General features: G+C 40.9%; 1 protein-coding gene across 4 annotated transcripts in view; it reads left to right on the top strand.

Moving 5' to 3' along the window:
- The window catches only part of THRB (thyroid hormone receptor beta), a 448,771-nt gene extending 440,522 nt beyond the window's left edge, over window positions 1-8,249 (top strand). For all 4 annotated transcript variants that reach the window (XM_073568345.1, XM_073568354.1, XM_073568358.1 and 1 more), the window contains one exon: window positions 1,139-8,249. In XM_073568345.1, coding sequence (XP_073424446.1) covers window positions 1,139-1,380 — 242 coding nt within the window. In that variant the 3' untranslated portion in view covers window positions 1,381-8,249. The remainder of the gene's footprint in view (window positions 1-1,138) is intronic.
- Window positions 8,250-20,406: the final 12,157 nt, after the last annotated feature.

Raw genomic sequence — 20,406 nt, 5'->3', positions numbered from 1 at the left:
CTGGTACACTGCTAATGCCACTGTCACAAATTGACAGTGACATTTATCAGGTTAACAGTTGTGGGCTCTGCTTCGCTCCACCCATGACTGCTAGAAGCAGATCTTGACTATTCTTTGCCGGGTATGGGTTAGTCTCATCCTTGGAGCCTGCTCTATACACCTCCTCCTGACTTGCGCTGTACATGTTAGCTTAGGATATAAAGCCAAACCACATTCTTCTCCAAATGGAAAAGTACTCCATTTTCAAACAACTGTTTAAGAGTTTTTGGCACTCGACAGTGCATAGAAGGAGACTGGTTAGCTGGATGAGAAGGCTATAAAATAGTATTAGGGAATAGTTCTTTAGGAGTGCACCAAATTTGCATAGGGAGACCTAAAGGCTTTCTTCCCATTGAGGCCTTTACGTCTCCCTACACCGACTTTGTGCTCTGATCAAGAAGAAATGTAGTGCCCCAGAATGAGCCTTAAGAAACAAAAGCCTTAGAAAATAAGGTTTGATAGTTATAAATGTTTAATCATTCAGAAAGGTAATTGCCTTATACAGATTATTCTGATCAGCTTACAGTTTACAGTGAATGCAGCTGATGTCTCCATATAATAATTATGGGCTGTAGAAATGTATCACTCATAATTATAATGATTTATTATGGTTTTCCAATGTGTGTCTAAAACATTTTGTCTGTCCATAATTTTTTGATAAGCCGTCCAGAAGAAAATAAAAAGTCAAGTTGGCAATTCTGTTGACTGCTCCTTGCAATAGCTAATCCAGCTTCCTCTTCATTCACGGCTGATGTATGAACAGAGAAGGAGGCTGGCTTAGCTATTGAGGTGAGTAATCTGGCAGCTCTGCGAGCACAACGCTCAGATGATATGCTAAGATAAGCTTTTCTGTGTTCAACAGAAGCCAAATGTTGAGCTGTGAACCCTAGACTGACTGCTGAGAATTGGGGTAGCTTTGAATATAAAAATTTAAATGAATAAGTTATTTATAATCATATTCTAAATCAATTTATAATATTTTTTTGGGGGGAAAGTGGACAACCCCCTTTAAGGTTATATAACAACTATAAACTTCTTTATTTATGTATAAAATTTCATAAAAATTTAAAATATATTTACAAACATTTTTTGTTGGCAGATCGTCCTGGTCTCTCCAGTGTGGAAAGAATAGAAAAGTGCCAAGAAGGTTTCCTCTTGGCATTTGAACACTACATTAATTACAGGAAACACAACGTTGCACACTTTTGGCCAAAACTGCTGATGAAAGTCACCGACCTCCGCATGATTGGAGCCTGCCATGCCAGCCGGTTCCTGCACATGAAAGTGGAGTGCCCCACTGAACTGTTTCCCCCACTGTTCTTGGAAGTGTTTGAGGATTAGAAGAAACTGTGCTTCTGGATTCTTGGCACTACTGGGGTCTCCCCTTCCATTCCATTGCCTCCGTCACTTTTTTTGTTCTCGTCCGTTCTGAATAGACATGGATGAAAATGTTCCTCTAAAGCGGGTACTTGTGACTATCGTGTTTTTGTTATTCTGTCCTTTTGATGTGAAGTTTATCCGTGGAAGTTTAACCCCTTTTGTGCTGAGGCGGCCGTTAAGACATTACTCAACAGAGCGTTTGACGGTCCTTCCAGTTCTTAAGTGGTTTTTGGAAAAGAAAATGTACAAAAAAAAGAAAAAATATATATTAACTTGCATTCACCAGCACTACGGATCCTACACAGAAAAGGTATTCTCAGATATTGTGCCTGCGGCTAAAAACCCTACTGACCATCTCCCATGGTGATCACTTACTCGTGCAATGTGGGGCAGTTCTAATCATTCACAGCTGCATATATACACCATTTCCTCCGTGAAGAAGGCAGATATTTGATTTTATCACGAGATGATATTTTTTTAATTTATTTTTTTAAAAAGCAAATGATTAAGCCCCTTATTTGGCACACAGTGCGCTCATGGCTGGGGATAAATTGATAGCATGTTTTTGAATTGGTTTGTGGAAAGAGAATTTAGCCTGGTAAATAACCCTAAATAATTATACCTTTATACTGAAGAAAAGAAAATGATAATCCTGAAAGAATGTATTTTTTTACTCTAACTCCCCTTTTCCAAACTCTTATTTTTTTTTTATTACGGAAAGAAACAAGCTAAGCTGACCTGGATGTTAAAGTATGACTTTACATTGCTCACTCTTTTGTTATATAGTTGATGTTTATAGGATGACTGTACAGAACTAGTTCCTTGATTCTGCACATTCCCTTCTCAGGTATTTGAAAGTAAACCTCTAGGAATTCCATTAATGTCTCACCGTTTTCCGATCCCCTTACTTTTGCATGACGATATGCATTGGAATAGGTCTCGTGCCACAAGTCACACGATGATCACTTGGCACTTTGGGAATTGGTAACCTCACACTGTCGTAATAATAGGCCATACTAGGATGACATTTGAACTCCTGAACTGTGATATATCCATATACTCAATTGTACTACCTCCTTCATTACCCATCTTCTAACAGTGCCTAGCAGAGAAGCAGTTACTTAGGTCATGTTCAGATCTGCTTCAGTGCCACATATCCTCAAACCTATTAGTATGTTGTACAGAAAGCAAGACTATCCACATTACACGTTCAGGGCTGTAGTTCATGCCAGAGTCTATATTTTGCCAGACATATTTTTCTATGATAAAATGAACATATAAAATATAAACGGATGCAGAATAGCTCCTCAGCTACTGACAGCAAAACCAAAACCATAGTATATACAACATGTGGAATTCAATTCTGCATGATCGTCTAGTATTTTCAGGAGAAATGATTCTAAATAAATTATGTGTATATGTCTAAAATTCTATTTTATATTAACCTGCATCTCCAAAGTCTGGTCCTTAGCCGCCAGAGAGGACAGCCACGTGCCTTTAAGCATCACGCATTTATCTCAACTGACATGCAAGAAACCCGCGCCAGATACAAGGATCCATATTGGTCGTTCTGTAGCTAGTTTATATTTCTGGAGATACAAGCAGCACCCACATGACATATCTCCCTCCTCATTCACTAGTACTAGAAGGTACTTTTTTTTACAGAGTTGCATGATACGAGAAAAATCCTTCAGCTCGAATACAATTTATTGTAAAACATACACAAAGGATGTTACTTTTGGTTTGAAGACATTGAGAGGGATTTTATTGATGCAGAGGGGGTATATGAATAGCAATGGATTCTACATCGGTAGTTTTTGAGTATAAATTGACTGCTTTTTTCGATCATTTGCAGATAATGTATTTAGTCTTTTAATGTAATTAAAAGAAGCAGGTTTTTTTAGACCCGAAAGTAACGTCATCACAGTAAAGTAACTGTAATGATGATCACTTCCATACCTCTATATTATAGGTCCGTGTTTTCTTTGTCTCAAAATCCATCAGCTATTCTTATGCAAAGACTTTGCTTGCACTTACAGCTCTCTGGCCTCTCTCCCTTTTTGTCTACCTGGCACTGGCCTCCTACCAATGATTGACAGGTCACTTTTGTCAGCGACCTGCTCCATAAGCCAACATTTTGCACAGTCACCATTATTATTGGGGGTGGCACATGTCAAATTATGTCCTGATAACATTGAAAGAGCAGGACAATCCCCCTGCGCATGTATCCTCCTAGGAATGGCGGCTCCTGCGCAAGATATCAGATAGGGGGCAGAACATGTGCAGATAGATAGTCCAGCTTTCGTAACGTCACTAGGATCTTACTGCGCATGCGCCACCCCCGTGACTGAAGGCACCAGCCCAAGATGTTGGCCTGGGCACCAAGCAGAAATAGTCATGTTGCCCTGGTGCCTGGTACTAAAAATGTCAGTATTATGCATTATTATATAGACCATGGGTCTGTAAGTCTTTAATCGAGGAGAAGAGTGATGCACAGAAACTTTCCCAATGATTTTAGGATTTGAAATCAACTGTGTCTTCAAGGACTGTAATTTGTTGTCAGCCTCCCCTGTTGCTCATATATACTCAATTCTTGAAGACTTTACTACAGCTTACTGTTCCTTCTCTAGTAAACTAAACCCAATAGAATTCTACACAAAAATATTTGTATTATTCAAAGGGACACTTTACCCATAGCAAAAATGAAGCCCCCGCAGTGTAAACATATCCCAAAAAAACACTTTTGACTCCTGTCAGTCTCCATACTGCACGTATGCTGAAAGGAAGCAATAACTTGGGTTATCTCAGTTGCACTATGGCTCTCAGTCTGGGGATCTGTGTCAGGTACTTTGGAATGAGGATCTCTGGTAGGGTCCATAGCAGGAGTGCTATCAGGGCTATATGGTGCTCAATGTGAGTCAGATATCTGTAGCAGGCCTTACGACAGGGTCATTTGGGGAATGGTGTGGTCATTAGCCATCGCTCTAGGGGAGGGGTATGTAGCAGGCTCATTGGGGGGGTCCTTCTAAACTATCTTTAGTGTTAATCACATTTCTCATAGTCAATTTAAAAACGCTCTAAAATTTGTGTATTTTTACATTTGTTAAGCACAGTTAATAGAAATACCATGACGATAGTTTACATTTGCATTTATGTTTATTTTGGAGTTCTCCAGAAATATTTTTTTTAAATAAAGGCAGCATCACGGGCTATCTGGGAACACCATTGCTCTTAATATACTTTCTCTGCTCTAGGTTGGAAACTGTTTCCATGTTGAATTGAGTTGACCTAGCCCCTACATTACAATGCAGATCATATACTAAATGTATATAGGTATATATCGGTTTACACATTAACTTGCGAGTTGAACATAAAACATTATCTACCTTAGTATATCGTCAAGGAAAATCCTTCACACAGTAAACCACCCTGACATTGTCTAATTTTCTTAGCGCTGTGGGTAAACTATGGCCTCCAGGGCTTCAACCTGCGCCATGTTTAACACTTGGATGAGTGGTTTATTTTTTTTTTACAAAGAGTCTTTGAACGTTTGATAGAAAATATTATCTACATTTTATAATACCACATTACATGAGGGATTTGCAGATGTTTGTTCCAAAGTCAAATCTTATAAAGCTACCTATGCGCTAGTGCTCAGAGCTCGGAGCTCCCATATACTGACGAAGTAAGATATTAGTAATAAGAAAGAAATACTAAAAATAAATGTAAATTCTGGTTTGAAATTCCAGACTTTTGCACAATAGTGTTTTTCACTATTCTTGTCCTATTGTTATTTGTGCCCCAAAAATGGGCAGTACGATAGCCGTGAAGAAGGGGTGGATAAAAACTGACACATCCTGCTGATCTTTTACTACAAACTAAAGCTAATGCCTACAGTAAAGCGGTGTGTCAGGAGCCAACACACTCATCACAGAGCAGTAGGCGTCCTGTGTGGCACTACTTTTTCTCCCAGCAGTGGGTGGACATGTAGGTTCACGCAGTATCGCCCAGTAGGTAAGGATGTGGCCAATGTCAGCGTAACAGTAGCCCACAGCCTCCTACTGTATATTAGTCCGCATGGACGGGACTGAGCTCACTATTTTCATAGCCTACAATTACTAATGTATTGTAATAAATGAGAAGACTGCTCTATGGAAATCTATACGAGAGCAAGAAGCCCTCAGCTATGGTCATCCACGCCCCAGTAGTAATGCTTTTACTGGATACTACTGCAACACATCCTGTGATTGGACAGGTTAAGCATGATTATACATGAATGTGTCAGAAAACCTCCATACAAACTAGGTAGCCCATGGAGGTAGAATATGGCCCACAGCAGGCTGTCAAGCCCATATTAGAGCTCTAGTGACCATAGTATGTATTATGGCCATCTGTGTGTCTAGATGACATGCACATTGTAAAAAAAAGACTGCTTGCAACCTGAATAATATATGTGTTATCTTTAGAAACAAACCAGCATTTATTTGAGAGTCATACAAGTTGTGTTTTGTATGGAGTTTGTTTGTTTTTTTTTGTTTTATTTTGGTGCAAAAAAAAAGGTAAAACATTTTTATTGTAAATTCTAAAAATGAAAAAAACCTTGAATATTACCCAGGGACTGGTGAAGTAGGAAAAAAAAAAAAGAACTCTAGCACTTAAAAATCTGTACAATGCACCTATCATGTACAGTATGTGTCCTTATCTTAATATGGTAAGCTTTAGATTATTCAGTAGTGGAATAAATTGGACCTGTCACTACAGAGTTTGTCAGGCAACTCAATTTCATCATTCTCATTGAACGGAAAGGGGCTGATGCACACAGTCTGCTTTTTTTAAAAAAGCAGAAACAGCACCACTCTTGTTCAGTGGCAATACTTGGTATTGCAGCTCACCAGATTCAGATGGCTGAATCAAAAAAACAGGCCATGTATGTCTAAAAATGCGGATTTGATGGGCAACTCCACTTGTTCATTTGTATTATGGATGATTGCAGGAGCTGCCTTCTATATCATACATTATACTGGTCTGTAAAACAGACCAGTATAGTGAATGCTGCAATTTTTTTTCACGTGGAATATAGCTCCGCATGGTACTATGCCCATGTGCACTATCACACTGGCAAAATTGATGGGTGTGTTGTCCATCACGAACACAGCCAACTCAATAATCAAAAAAATACTTTGATTGAGCCCTCAATAGGGATTCAATATTAGACACAGCGAATGGACAAGGGTAATGCTGATTTGGGAAAATAATAGATGATTTTTAATTGTCAGACATCCTCATCAACACATTAAATTCATTTATTAAAGAAGCACTATTACAAAAAAAATGTTATCTTCTTAATATAATGCAATCATATTATATAGCTCTGTGTACTTACAATTGCTCATTTTTCCTTTCTATGCAGGTATTTCTTCTCTTTTCCATTAGATCTATGACATCACGTGATTAAAAACTGACTAGCTGAATCCTTCTAAGCTCTATGTAGAAACAGGAGGTCAATTTTCCATGTATGCGTCATCATTGCAAAAGTACCTGACAAAGTGAGTGGTGGAGTAGCTGGGTCAGGAGTTGAAGAGGAGGATGACTCATGTAGGGAAAAGAGACTTCCTGCTTCCACATAGAGCAGAGAAAAGAGAAGAATTACCTGGGTGGAAAGGCAAAATGAGCAATTGTAAGAATACAGTGCTTATGATGACTGCAAAATATTAAGAGGATAAAAACTTTGATGAGAGTGCTTCTTTAATACAGAAAATAGAATTACAAAGTTGTGATCATTTGACTAAATGCATTGCAGATTGGGAGGACATGAAAAACTGCTATGTACAATATACAATATAGATTATCAGTGCATGTTGCCATAAAAAACAAACCATCTGTACAGGACAAATGCTGTGGGCACACACCTAAATCTACACACAACACAATGCCGACACTCACTACGACTGTCCAAACTAGAAGATCGCACTTAGAAACTAGCACTTATATTAGATATATTCATTTCATGTGTCCAATCATTGCACAGAATGTCTTTTGTATGAGAGGATCGCTACAGGGGTTTTTAGATGTATATTTTAGGAAGAAGCTTGTTTGCTCATGGATGACGTCCATCAAGGACTTTTTGCTCTTTTTCACATTGGGTAAATGTTATAAGGAACATCTAAAGACACAAATGATCCTCCTTTGTTCACTTGTTTTCTAAAAACTTCAGTGTCAACGTGTTTCAGAGTTAAAGGATGATTTTTCCAAAATTCGAACAGTTTGTTCATATGGAGAACACGTCTGTCTGTACGAGCCACGTTAGCTCAATCATTTCGGCACCATGCATAGGCCTTTGCTCATGAATGGATTTAGGGGCAGCTCATTCCTTGCATGCATGTTTTTCTTTTGTTGGCAAGGAAATGTGAATTGATGCTATATTTATCTGACAGGGGTGAGATTGTTGTCGAATTTGACTAAAAAAGCTACAAAATGTTATGTGAAAATAATGCAGCTACGTATTGGGTTGGGTCATTGGGCACCAAAGGCTGTGTACCTCAAAGCGCCATGGCAAAACTCCAGTCCTGGTATAAGCCACATGGCTCATTTATCCTAGTAAGCGGCAATTGTCACTTCATATTTGTTGCCACCCAATGAACCTAAAGTGTTGGTCATTCTATCGTTGTGGCACTAATAAAGTGAATTTGTAAAGTTTCTTATACTCAGTTTTCAATAACGGATTACCTGATTTTTGTTAACGAATTTACTAGTCATTTCTTGTGAATGCCATTTATGTAAATGATTTGTATTGCAAAACGGAAAATAAAGCAATTCTTCATTATAAACTATCATGTTCTACCAGAAAATCTTTACAAAACCAGTTTAGAAAAAATATATATACATTATTGCGGAATAGAAAATGTAATGTACCTACTAAGCCTGTACATGGGAGGCCTTGTCCTGGTGGCACTGTCAGTCGTTATCAGACCATAGTCAGTGATGAGCCCAGTATAAAAAACGAAGGAGACTGGAACTGTGTTGGATTTTTGCTACCAGGTTATATATAATATTCCGCCACTGTTCACTTGTCCGAGGTTTAGTGCCCATTTTGCATTCAAACTTGTATATTTTGGCTTTATAGTCTATGCATATGGATTGGGGACAGAAAATGGAACCTGGACCCAAGGACACGACACAGAATAGTTTTCAATGCAATACATTGGAGCGAGCGTTGTGGCCATGTTTGCTCATGCCAATGTGAATGACGTTCAGTAAAATCTTCACACACTATGATCGATTTACAGACCAAAACTGTGGATACAGTAAGTTGCACCAGCTAATTTATAAGAAGTCAGACTAAGCTAACAGGGTTATAGTACATTTATTCTGTATATATGGTAGACACTTTGTACTTGTCATAAGAGAGAAAATAATTCACAATGCCTTTGTAATATTCACTTGCCTTAAGGAGTACACCAAATAAAACCTATACAAACGCGGTTCACGTTCAGGTACACATAATAAATCTGCATACAGAATATTCCATCATTTCCATAGACAGAAGCCATTTTCTGTAGACAGTCCGCTTTGAAATAGCACTTGCCATTTGTGAATATACTTAGATGGTTGTCACCGGTCTTCTTTATTCATGTAGCATTCAGATTAATACAGTTTATAAGCTTAAAAAAGTTATTGGTCAAATATTCACTATGAAACATCAAGGATCTGTTATATGACAAGTCGTATGTTTTATAGAGGGGTGTTTCCCCATTCATCTGAATACTGCAATCATGACACATTGCCGAACAGTTCAGCCATGCTCAGGAGTTCAAATGCCACCCCAATGGCCATCGAAGGGCACGTCTCACCCTCGGAGGACTTTATGGCTAGTACCCGCTAACAATCTGCATTTTCTTCGCTAACATCTATTATTGGCCATTGTCTTTATTTTAACAAAATATTGTTTTCTCCCTCAACTAATGTGTATGGCCTCTGTGTAAAATATTATTTTTTGCACAGTACAGCTTTGGGTCCCTGATAATCATACACAAATTATGAGAAGGCTTAAACACACAATTTGGATACATAAAGTGAACCTGTCAATTTACAGAAATTTTAAATCTGATGGACATTACCTGTTCTCTAAGAAAACGAAACAATGATCCACCTTAGAAATAGATAACGTACAATCGAATGACTCCCAGCACTTACGTAGATTTTAAATCTGAATTCCTTTATTCAGAACTGGACGCGTTTCAGTCTGTCCAGAGCTTTCGACAACATTGGATGGACTGAAACACGTCCAAATTCTGAATAAAAGAATCAAGATTTAAAATCTACGTGAGAGCTGGGAGGCATTTGATTCTGCATGTCTCTGTTCTCCCGAGTCTGGCATTGTTTTTTTGGTTCCTGCTCCTTTCCAGTCCTGAGATATGGCCCCCTGTAGTCTTGTTAGCTAAGTGGACAAGGTCCTTATCTCTTCTCTACTGGAGTCTTCTTGAGGCCTCACCCAGTTGACTTAAAAGACTAGATTCACAAACAAGGAACAGGGGGAAGTCATATCTCAGGAATGGAAAGATGCAGGAACAAGAAATAATACAGATTTAGGGGGAAAGCAGCATTTACACCATGCAAAAATATTATACTGTATGTTTATGGTAAATGATGGGAGTTCTTTATATGATGAAAAATAGTCAACTTTTTTGCTTGAAGCAGCACCACTCTTTCCCATAGGCTGCGTCTGGTATTGCACTTCAGCCTTATTAAAAAGGCCAAGAGTAGGGATATTTTAGAAAAACAGACAGCAAACCCCTCTATCTAACTTTAAAGTGAATAGTTGGTGAGTGGTCCTTGTGCACAGTGTAAGGTTACCAATGTTACTTCTGGGATGTAACACATGTATCTTCAGATATGTACACGTGAGGTGAGAGGGATGAGCCGCGCTTCATGACCCTCTGTGAGAGCCGCTTCTTGTACTGTTTATTGCTATGCTATGTATGTACATGTATTACTGACCTCTACCTGCATGTTTCACCATTTCTGAATGGGCTGGAAAGTGTGAAAGGCTAAACCTTTCTCAATATCTTCATCAAGTATTACAAGAAGAGTGTAGGTAAATGAAAGAATGGTTTACTAAAGAGAAAATTGTTATCTATCACCTCAACGTGCTCACGATAATTACTATGCAGTCACTACTCTTTATATGATTGCCAATAGAAAAAACAAACTAAATACTGACGCATTTCAAGTTTCATTGTATTTGCTCATAGTTTTCTAGTCTCATAGAACTTACTGTTTCTTTGTCCTTTGATTTAACATATTTTTTTCTAACAGATACATTTCCGTCAGTGAGAAAAACATTGGACTAAATTTCAAAACATAATAAGTAGCATGATGTCTAACTAGAATTTGCATTGATTATCATGAGGATTAAGGGGAATCTGTCAGTTGATTCGTGCTGCCACAGACACAGCATGAATCAGAAACCGGCAGCGTTGTTGGGGCCAGGCATGTTTTGCGGTCCTTTCATGCAGCGTTTTTCACCATGCTCGTTGGTACTGTTGGGGCTTACGTCCTGACCTCCCCCCCCTACAAAATGGGATTCTGGTGTATAGACAATAATGGTGCCAACAGAATCAACGTGTGTGTATGTCTACTGGAGGCAGACACTCAGACGCAGTCTACTAAGTGTAGATGTCCATCTCCAGTAGTCGTACACACCCGAAGATGATACACGACAGAGCGCACATTGACTCTGTCAGCACTATTATAGTCTATGGCCCCGTCGGCGCATGCGCCTGAATCCCGTTTTGCTCGGAGGTCTTCCAGACATAAGCCCCAATGGGACCAACAAACATGCAAAACACTGTGTGAAAGGAGCCTTACTCTGAAACCCTGCAGCATTTCAGAGAAGACATACTTGGAAAAGCCAGCTGGGGACTATGTGTCTTGGCTGACTAGTCGGAGACAGGTCCCTGGTGACTTCTGCTCCTCTAGGCTAACAGGTCTCTCCCTATACATAAAGGGAGAGACCTGTCATTCATGGGGAGTGGGGCAAGGAGAAGATATTCATCTGAGATGTATGGTCCCCGCCATTTTTCAAAGTATGTTTTCTATGAAACATGACAATGTTTTAGTGTAAAACATACACAGCAGTTAAAACGGATCCGCTATCTGATTCATGCTGACTATGGTTCGGGCAGCATGAATCAGCTGATAGGTTCTCTCTAACCTGCATTTTTGGTCTTCACCATGAAAGGGCATGTGCAATGGGGCAAGATTGTATTCAAGATGTCATATTGGCTTGGTAATTGTTTAAAGCAGTGCTGTCCATTGAAGGTTAATAGCTCAAAGTTCTTTTTTGTGACCTTGTCATTCCACTTCTATATCTGTACGGTCGGCTGATTCAGACATCCGTTTTTTCCATGCGACTTCCTTCCATGTTTTTCCACAGATAGAACTTCTACCTACTACAGTCTATGCGGCTGTTTCTATGTCCGTTTTCTTGAGGGAGGCAGAAAAGTAGCGGAGACATGCCTGATATTGCTCCGAGTGTCAGGACAAAATCAGCAATGCAAGTCTATGGGTACGTAAAAAAAAAATCAGACAGCATTCGGATGCCATTCATGTGCTGTCCTTTTTTTACAGATGGTTAGATAGGAGGAGGTAAAGAAACTTTATTTTTCTCCTCATATGAGAAATCGGACCAAATTTGGAAGAAACTTGGACAACCCTGTGATGTTCATCTGATGAAACTGAGCAAAATCACTGATGAAACGACGTCTGAATGAGGCCTTAGGCTAGTTTCACACTAGCATTAGGAGGCGCAGCGCACGGCCGCCGTGCAGCTCTGCCCCCTGCCGTGCCCCCTCCGGTCAGCTCCTCCTATGGGCGCTGCATACGAGCTTCGTCCCCTATATTTAGCGTTGGGTACGCAGGCCGTGGGCTGGTATGCTTTTGCTGGCGCATGCGCCCTTTTGGTGCTGCACCGAGCGCACAAAAATGCAACACGGTGCATTGGCGCACGTCGGCGCAGTGCCAAAGGGGCGCACCCATAGGAGGAGCTGACCGGAGGGGGGCGGAGTTTACCTCATAACGCAAGTGTGAAAGTAGCCTTACAGAGACTTATTTTCATGATATAATGGTTAATTATGTCTGGGAAGACAATAGCTTCTTTTTATCGTTGGACTGCATTGCTTTAAAATGGGAGACACTTGGCATGTCATACGTGCCTATTTAAAGTAGTGAAGGGTTTGTATACCTTTGTAACCGCAATTTTGCTGCACTAATGTATCAAAAATGTTAAAAAAAAAAAAAACTTTCTAAAGTTTTCTATTATTTTGTGTGTACGGCTCATATTCAGACCTATAGATCTATATGGAGAATCTGACTGCACATAGGATTCATTTGTAGTAGTTTTGCACAGAGACGTAAGATGCAATGATTTTATCAAGACTATATGCAAAGTGGCTAAACTTATTTTAGATTATAGATCAATTTGAGCAAAAAGAATCAGATTAATCAAAAACATTTCATTCTCTTGATGAAGTTGTTAATTATAACCTGCACCAAATCGGAGAAGTTTGCACCCCCTTGACTACAGAGAATAAGAGTAATAACAGATATTTAGATTTACTTCTAGTAAGCGGGACAGAATCCCAATGTGCTACCTGTTTTAAATAAAGATTTATTATATTATCAACAGATATTTATAGTCAAGAGTTTCCAAAATATCAGAATATTTTATATTCCAGAAATTTGGCAGCATAGAACATTAGTAAAGGTTTGGTCTCAGCCACATTTCTGTTTGTGTCTAAAGTATGTATAAAAGTCAGTATGCCGCCATATTTTGTGTGTAATCTTGCCTGCTTTATTGATGGAGGACCTCATGGTACATAGTGGATCTCGTTGTATGGAGGATCTACTGACGCTAGGAATTACCCACATTAGGAGAAACATCCAATTATCTGGTTGTATTGATTAGTCTATAGTTGATGATGCGCTTGAAGGGTTATTCCCAAGGTAATTAATAATCCCAATCCATCGGATAATGGATAACCTACAGATAACTGGGGGTCCAGCCCCTGAGACCACCAGCGATCCAGAGCATGATAACAGCTGATTAGTGGTCGTGCAGAAGGAGACTGTGGCACACTTTTACCGTATCCGCGATGACTGTTAAGGGACCTACGACCACTCAGTCTCTGGAATATAGTATTAATAATTTGAATTTTACACATACATGATAACAATAAACATAATAGGCATAAAGGTAATAGAAAAACAGCAAAAAAGGAAAGTAGAGGAATCAGCATTGCTGTCCTTTCTCTTTTGAAAGTAACTCTGTAAGATCAATCTCCCCAAATCGCGTTTATGGGCATACAGATCTACAAAAAGAAAATCAATTGACACCTTTATATCTTCTATCTGTTGCTGCATTCCCATTGAATTAGTGTTTTCATTCAAATGCAAATGAGGTGTCAAGTGCTTTGGGTGTGACAAAGCACTTAACAAGCTCTGTTCCCCTGTCTAGCAGCCAGCCTCTTTAGCTTGATTGATAGCACAGTGATTTCCTCATCTGGAGACTGATGTCACCCAGTTAATGAATTATTAAAATAAAGAGTTTGTTGCTGGGAAGGGAATCAACCTGGTGGGGCAGAGAGTTGTTGAGTGCTCTGTTACCCCAAGAGCACTTAACACCTCTTTTACATATGAATGAAGACACTAATCACTCTAGAATGGAGCAACAGATAGAAGATATAAAGGTGCCAATGACCTGCATGACCATATACGAGGATTTGAGGGAGTTACACTTACTGACAGATTCCCGTTAAAATAATAAGTAATTTTTATAATTTAGCATCAAATTCTAATTTTTACAAAAGGTTTATTCTTAATAAAGACGAGGTAAAAAAAAAATATATGCATGCTCATCAATCTCACTGATCAAGTGGCTACAGTCATAGATCTTGAACGATGATTTGTGTTCTTATAGATATGAGTCCATGTAACAAATGGTCCTCTTACGTTTCCGCTTGTTATAGATCCCACCTGCAACTTGAATTCCTCCATCAGTTGCAAAATTAAACGTGTGTAAGGTTTTTATATTGCACAGTTTATCTGCCTGGAAGCAGATTTTACAGCCTATTTTCTGCAGAAGACAATCTCAAGTTCACGGTTTTTCAGGAGCGGTCCCACGTGTCTACAGATGTGATGAGAATGACCATGTCAGGGTTGTAGCTGCTGCTCATGGCTGCCATGTAATGTGGTTACGGATCCCACACAATTCAGTTTGACCTTGTGGTAAATCAATCCACAAGTAAGGACATGCTGTTACATTATATGCAAGCAACTAAAGTAGGTACAGATTTATAGGTAAAGCTTTCTGAAATCAATAGAAATGCAAGGTAGAAAACAGGACTGGAGCCATTGGTTGATGGTTTTTGGTTGATAATTGTATTTATTGAAGAGCTGCTAATGTTTTGAAGCAAAAATTACAAATATATCATCAATGCTTCATTTCTAGAGGTGCAAAAAGAACTGCGCAAGTTGTAAACAGGGATGTAGAAATCCATTATGATGCCAAAATCACACCATTTTGGCAAATGGCAATGGAGTCCCTTGGATTTATTTGGCGTATTTACCAGAGCCTTCTCGGTATTAAACCAAGTGGAGTTCCTGGAGCCAATGAGAACATAATCTAAACGAAACATAATTAAAGTTTGACTTCTGCTTAATTTCAAACTGTAGACTCAAATAGATACACATTTTGGATTTCAGCCTAGTTATCACCAAATGCTCTTGACCCACCTGAGGATTACGTAGGTGAGACCTGCCAGGCAGTAATAGGCATAGGATCAGTTTGTTTGCCGGTTTACTTTGATTTCATAAAGGCCTACAGACTGGTATCACTAGCTCTTCCCATCAGATGCAGCTATTGGGCTAATGCTTCAATATACGCTTGTTAATTTTTACTTTTACTAGAAAGGGATTGATCATGGCGGTCATAAATACCTGAGTGGCTAACGACCAAACTCCTACACTCAGTGCAGAGTGCGACCAACCTCCAACACTCAGTGCAGAGTTCGACCAACCTCCAACACTCAGTGCAGAGTTCGACCGACCTCCAACACTCAGTGCAGTGTTCGACCGACCTCCAACACTAAGTGCAGAGTTCGACCGACCTCCAACACTCAGTGCAGGGTGCGACCGACCTCCAACACTCAGTGCAGAGTTCGACCGACTTCCAACACTCAGTGCAGAGTTCGACCGACCTCCAACACTCAGTGCAAAGTTCGACCGACCTCCAACACTCAGTGCAGAGTTCGAGCGATCTCCAACTCTCAGTGCAGAGTGTGACCGACCTCCAACACTGTGCAGAGTTCGACCAACCTCCAACACTCACTGCAGTGTTCGACCGACCTCCAACACTCAGTGCAAAGTTCGACCGACCTCCAACACTCAGTGCAGGGTTCGACCGACCTCCAACACTCAGTGCAAAGTTTGACCGACCTCCAACACTCAGTGCAAAGTTCGACCGACCTCCAACACTCAGTGCAGAGTTTGAGCGATCTCCAACACTCAGTGCAGAGTGTGACCGACCTCCAACACTGTGCAGAGTTCGACCAACCTCCAACACTCACTGCAGTGTTCGACTGACCTCCAACACTCAGTGCAAAGTTCGACCAACCTCCAACACTCACTGCAGTGTTCGACTGACCTCCAACACTCAGTGCAAAGTTCGACCGACCTCCAACACTCAGTGCAGAGTTCGACCGACCTCCAACACTCAGTGCAAAGTTTGACCGACCTCCAACACTCAGTGCAGAGTTCGAGCGATCTCCAACACTCAGTGCAGAGTGTGACCGACCTCCAACACTGTGCAGAGTTCGACCAACCTCCCAACACTCACTGCAGTGTTCGACCGACCTCCAACACTCAGTGCAAAGTTCGACCGACCTCCAACACTCAGTGCAGGGTTCGACCGACCTCCAACACTCAGTGCAGAGGTCGACCGACTTCCAACACTCAGTGCAGGGTTCGACCAACCTCCAACACTCAGTGCAAAGTTCGACCGACCTCCAACACTGAGTGCAGGGTTCGACCAACCTCCAACACTCAGTGCAGAGTTCGACCGACCTCCAACACTCAATGCAAAGTTCGATCGACCTCCAACACTCAGTGCAGAGTTGGACCGACCTCCAACACTCAGTGCAAAGTTCGATCGACCTCCAACACTCAGTGCAGAGTTCGAGCGATCTCCAACACTCAGTGCAGAGTGTGACCGACCTCCAACACTCAGTGCAGAGTTCGACCAACCTCCAACACTCAGTGCAGAGTGCGACCAACCTCCAACACTCAATGCAGAGTGCGACCGACCTCCATCACTCAGTGCACAGTAATTCCATCTAAACAGAAGCATCTGGATATGAATTGTTTGGGTTTAGTGTTGACTTTTCTAGATGTAACTACTCAGACACGATGAGAGTTTTTCTGTACTATATAGCTTACCTGCATTTTCATCTTTGTTTGAAGCCATGTATAATGGTAACATGCAAACCTTGATGGTAACTTGTTGCTTTTGAAATTAAGAAAACGAGAAATGAAATATGTTTAATTTTCATCCTGCCCAACAAGTATACATCACATGCAAAAAGATGGGCTATATTTTGAAAACAGTGTTAAGTTATACTGCTAAGATTGTCATTTTTGTAGCATAATAAATATGAATAATTACAAATTGTGTCTTTACTTTCTTCTATGTTCAACTTTTTCAATTTGCTTACAATGTAATACTTTTAAAAGTTTAAAAAGGGTTGTCTAGTATATACATATTAATGATGTTTTCTTTCATATACGGTATTTCATCAATATCAAATTATTGGGAGTCCAATAACCAATATCCCCAATAATTACATGTTTCAACTGTGACTGGATGGATACAGTGGATGAAGCCAGAACAGCATGGCTTTGGACATTGTGCCGTGGTTCAGCTCCTGTTAAACTGCTCAATCTGATTTATTCTAAGGAAGTCCTCGAAAACCCTTTTAATTACTAGCAAACCCATAATGTCTTCAGTATAAGTTACTCTTTGAGTTATATGTTTAATTGTTAGATGTTCAGGAGCTCAAACTGCTTAGGTGCAGCAGTGGTTACTGACCATGGCATCCAATGGGTTAGACCAGTGTTCCCCAACTACAGTCCTCAAGGCCCACCAACAGGTCATGTTTTTGGGATTTCCTTTGTATTGCACAGGTGATGCAATTATCACCTTAGCAATACTAAGGAAATCCTGAAAACATGACCTGTTGGTGGGCCTTGAGGACTGGAGTTGGGGAACCCTGGGTTAGACAATTATGAGCTAGCTCTGGTCACAGCGGTTGCAGGTTTCAACTATCTAACACAAGTTTTATGCAGGCACAGGTCATGAACCACCCCTTATATTTCTACCCAAGATATGAGACACATGTACAGTATCTAGTCTTCATGCTCCAGTGATGATGCTGACACAGACATTTGACTGGTGCAGCCAATCATCAGCTGTAGCAGTGACAGGTCAACACCATTAAGGTCTCTTCTTCATGAGTCAACATGTCCTGCATGGGTCACGCTACACAAATTGGTCCACACCAAAAAGGCATCCAATAAATGACCATGGAGACCCCTACAGAAAATTACAAAAGACACACCATCAGACCTGTCATGGATGAACACAATGCTTTGGTCCTTGGTTCAGGTATGGGGTTATTTGGTGGTAAAGTTGGGAGTTATGTTACAGTGATGCCCTCAGAAGTCCTTGGATATGCACACATGGCAAATTTGTGATGTTTTATTCTATTTTACTATAAACTATAAATTTGCAAGCAGCATTGTGGAGATGGCCAGGGAAGGTACATACTGACAGGGAGTGCTGGAAGGGTGTACTCACTTGCCTGGGAGTTGACTGGACCCCTCACCTGAAGAACACAGCACTGAGGCGGGCATCTGTACTGCAGACAGAACTGTGAGTAAAGTCTTGGAAGTACATTCAACTGCGCCATCTGTTTTCTTCCCGCTTCATCAACCCAGCACTGCTTCAATTTTCACTCCACACTGCATTACCGCCTCTAAAACTTCTCTCAACGGCCCTGGGACTACAGCTCTACCTGTGGAGAGCCATTTCACCTCAGCTGCGTCATACCAATGGTCCCAGGGGAACGGACTGCAGCGCTGGTCGCCTCTGACCAGAATAGCACAGGCGGCATCATGAACTTATATAATTACACAAACTTTATTCCTTATTTATTCCACCTATTTTACATGAATGCCAGGGGCCACAGACCGGGTCACCGCCACTGCGACACTTCCCCTTTAAGACACCGGCCCGGTACCGAGTAGCCCATGGGCCCTGGGGTGCTTCATATAGGGGGTGTACTAAGGCTGGTGTGCTCACTGTGACAAGTCAGGACTCGGAGAAAGAGTCAAGGGCAGTGTGCTGAGGTCATCTGACTGGCGTCTCTATGTATCTCTATGTAGTCATATGATGCCAGCAAAGTTCAGGACCTTGAAAAGCTCTGCCCTCCACTCCACCACCTCTCAATCCCCCTCTGAATGCTTATACAGGCTGCACCTTGGCCGCTCCGCCCTCCACTCTGCCTCCTCTCCGCCCCCCTTTGAATGCTTATGCAGGCTGCACCATTGCGGCTCTGCCTCCTCTCAGCCTCACCTCCGCCTTCCTCAGACTCCTCACAGCATGCTGTATTGCTACCTGGCCCGCACGCCCTGGAGAGCAGAGCTGTGACTGTTGGAACATTTGTTCTAGTCTGTTTGCCTGTGCCTGTCAGTGGGCCGGACAAGCACAAGCAAAGGGCCAGATGTGACGAGTTTCTCGCATGTGTGACCCCGGCCTTTAGGGTATTGTCAAGAGGAAGATGTGAGACACCAGAACCAAGAATGCAGATGAGCTGAAGGCTGCTATCAAAGCAACCTTGGCTTCCATAATACCTCTGCAGTGCCACAGACTGATCTCCTCCATACCACGTCGCATTGACGCAGTAATTGATGCAAAAGGAGCCCCGATCAAGTATTGAGTGCATTTACTGAACATACATTTCAGTAGGCCAACATTTCATATTTTAAAATCATTTTTCAAGCTGGTGTTATAAAGTATTCTAATTTACTGTATAAATATAAACATATAAATATATATATATATATACAGTTGTGGCCAAAAGTATTGACACCCCTGCAATTCTGTCAGATAATACTCAGTTTCTTCCTGAAAATGATAGCAAACAAATTCTTTGCTATTATTATCTTCATTTAATTTGTCTTAAATGAAAAAACACAAAAGAGAATGAAGCAAAAAGCAAAACATTGATCATTTCACACAAAACTCCAAAAATGGGCCAGACAAAAGTATTGGCACCCTCAGCCTAATACTTGGTTGCACAACCTTTAGCCAAAATAACTGCGACCAACCGCTTCCGGTAACCATCAATGAGTTTCTTTCAATGCTCTGCTGGAATTTTAGACCATTCTTCTTTGGCAAACTGCTCCAGGTCCCTGATATTTGAAGGGTGCCTTCTCCAAACTGCCATTTTTAGATCTCTCCACAGGTGTTCTATGGGATTCAGGTCTGGACTCATTGCTGGCCACCTTAGAAGTCTCCAGTGCTTTCTCTCAAACCATTTTCTAGTGCTTTTTGAAGTGTGTTTTGGGTCATTGTCCTGCTGGAAGACCCATGACCTCTGAGGGAGACCCAGTTTTCTCACACTGGGCACTACATTATGCTGCAAAATTTGCTGGTAGTCTTCAGACTTCATAATGCCATGCACACGGTCAAGCAGTCCAGTGCCAGAGGCAGCAAAGCAACCCCAAAACATCAGGGAACCTCCGCCATGTTTGACTGTATTTACCGTGTTCTTTTCTTTGAATGCCTCTTTTTTTCTCCTGTAAACTCTATGTTGATGTCTTGGCCCAAAAAGCTCTACTTTTGTCTCATCTGACCAGAGAACATTCTTCCAA

This window comes from Dendrobates tinctorius, unplaced genomic scaffold, assembly GCF_039654945.1.
Source record: "Dendrobates tinctorius isolate UK_male_01 unplaced genomic scaffold, ASM3965494v1 ptg000005l, whole genome shotgun sequence".
Classification (NCBI taxonomy): domain Eukaryota; kingdom Metazoa; phylum Chordata; class Amphibia; order Anura; family Dendrobatidae; genus Dendrobates; species Dendrobates tinctorius.
This window is presented reverse-complemented; position numbering and strand designations above follow the sequence as displayed.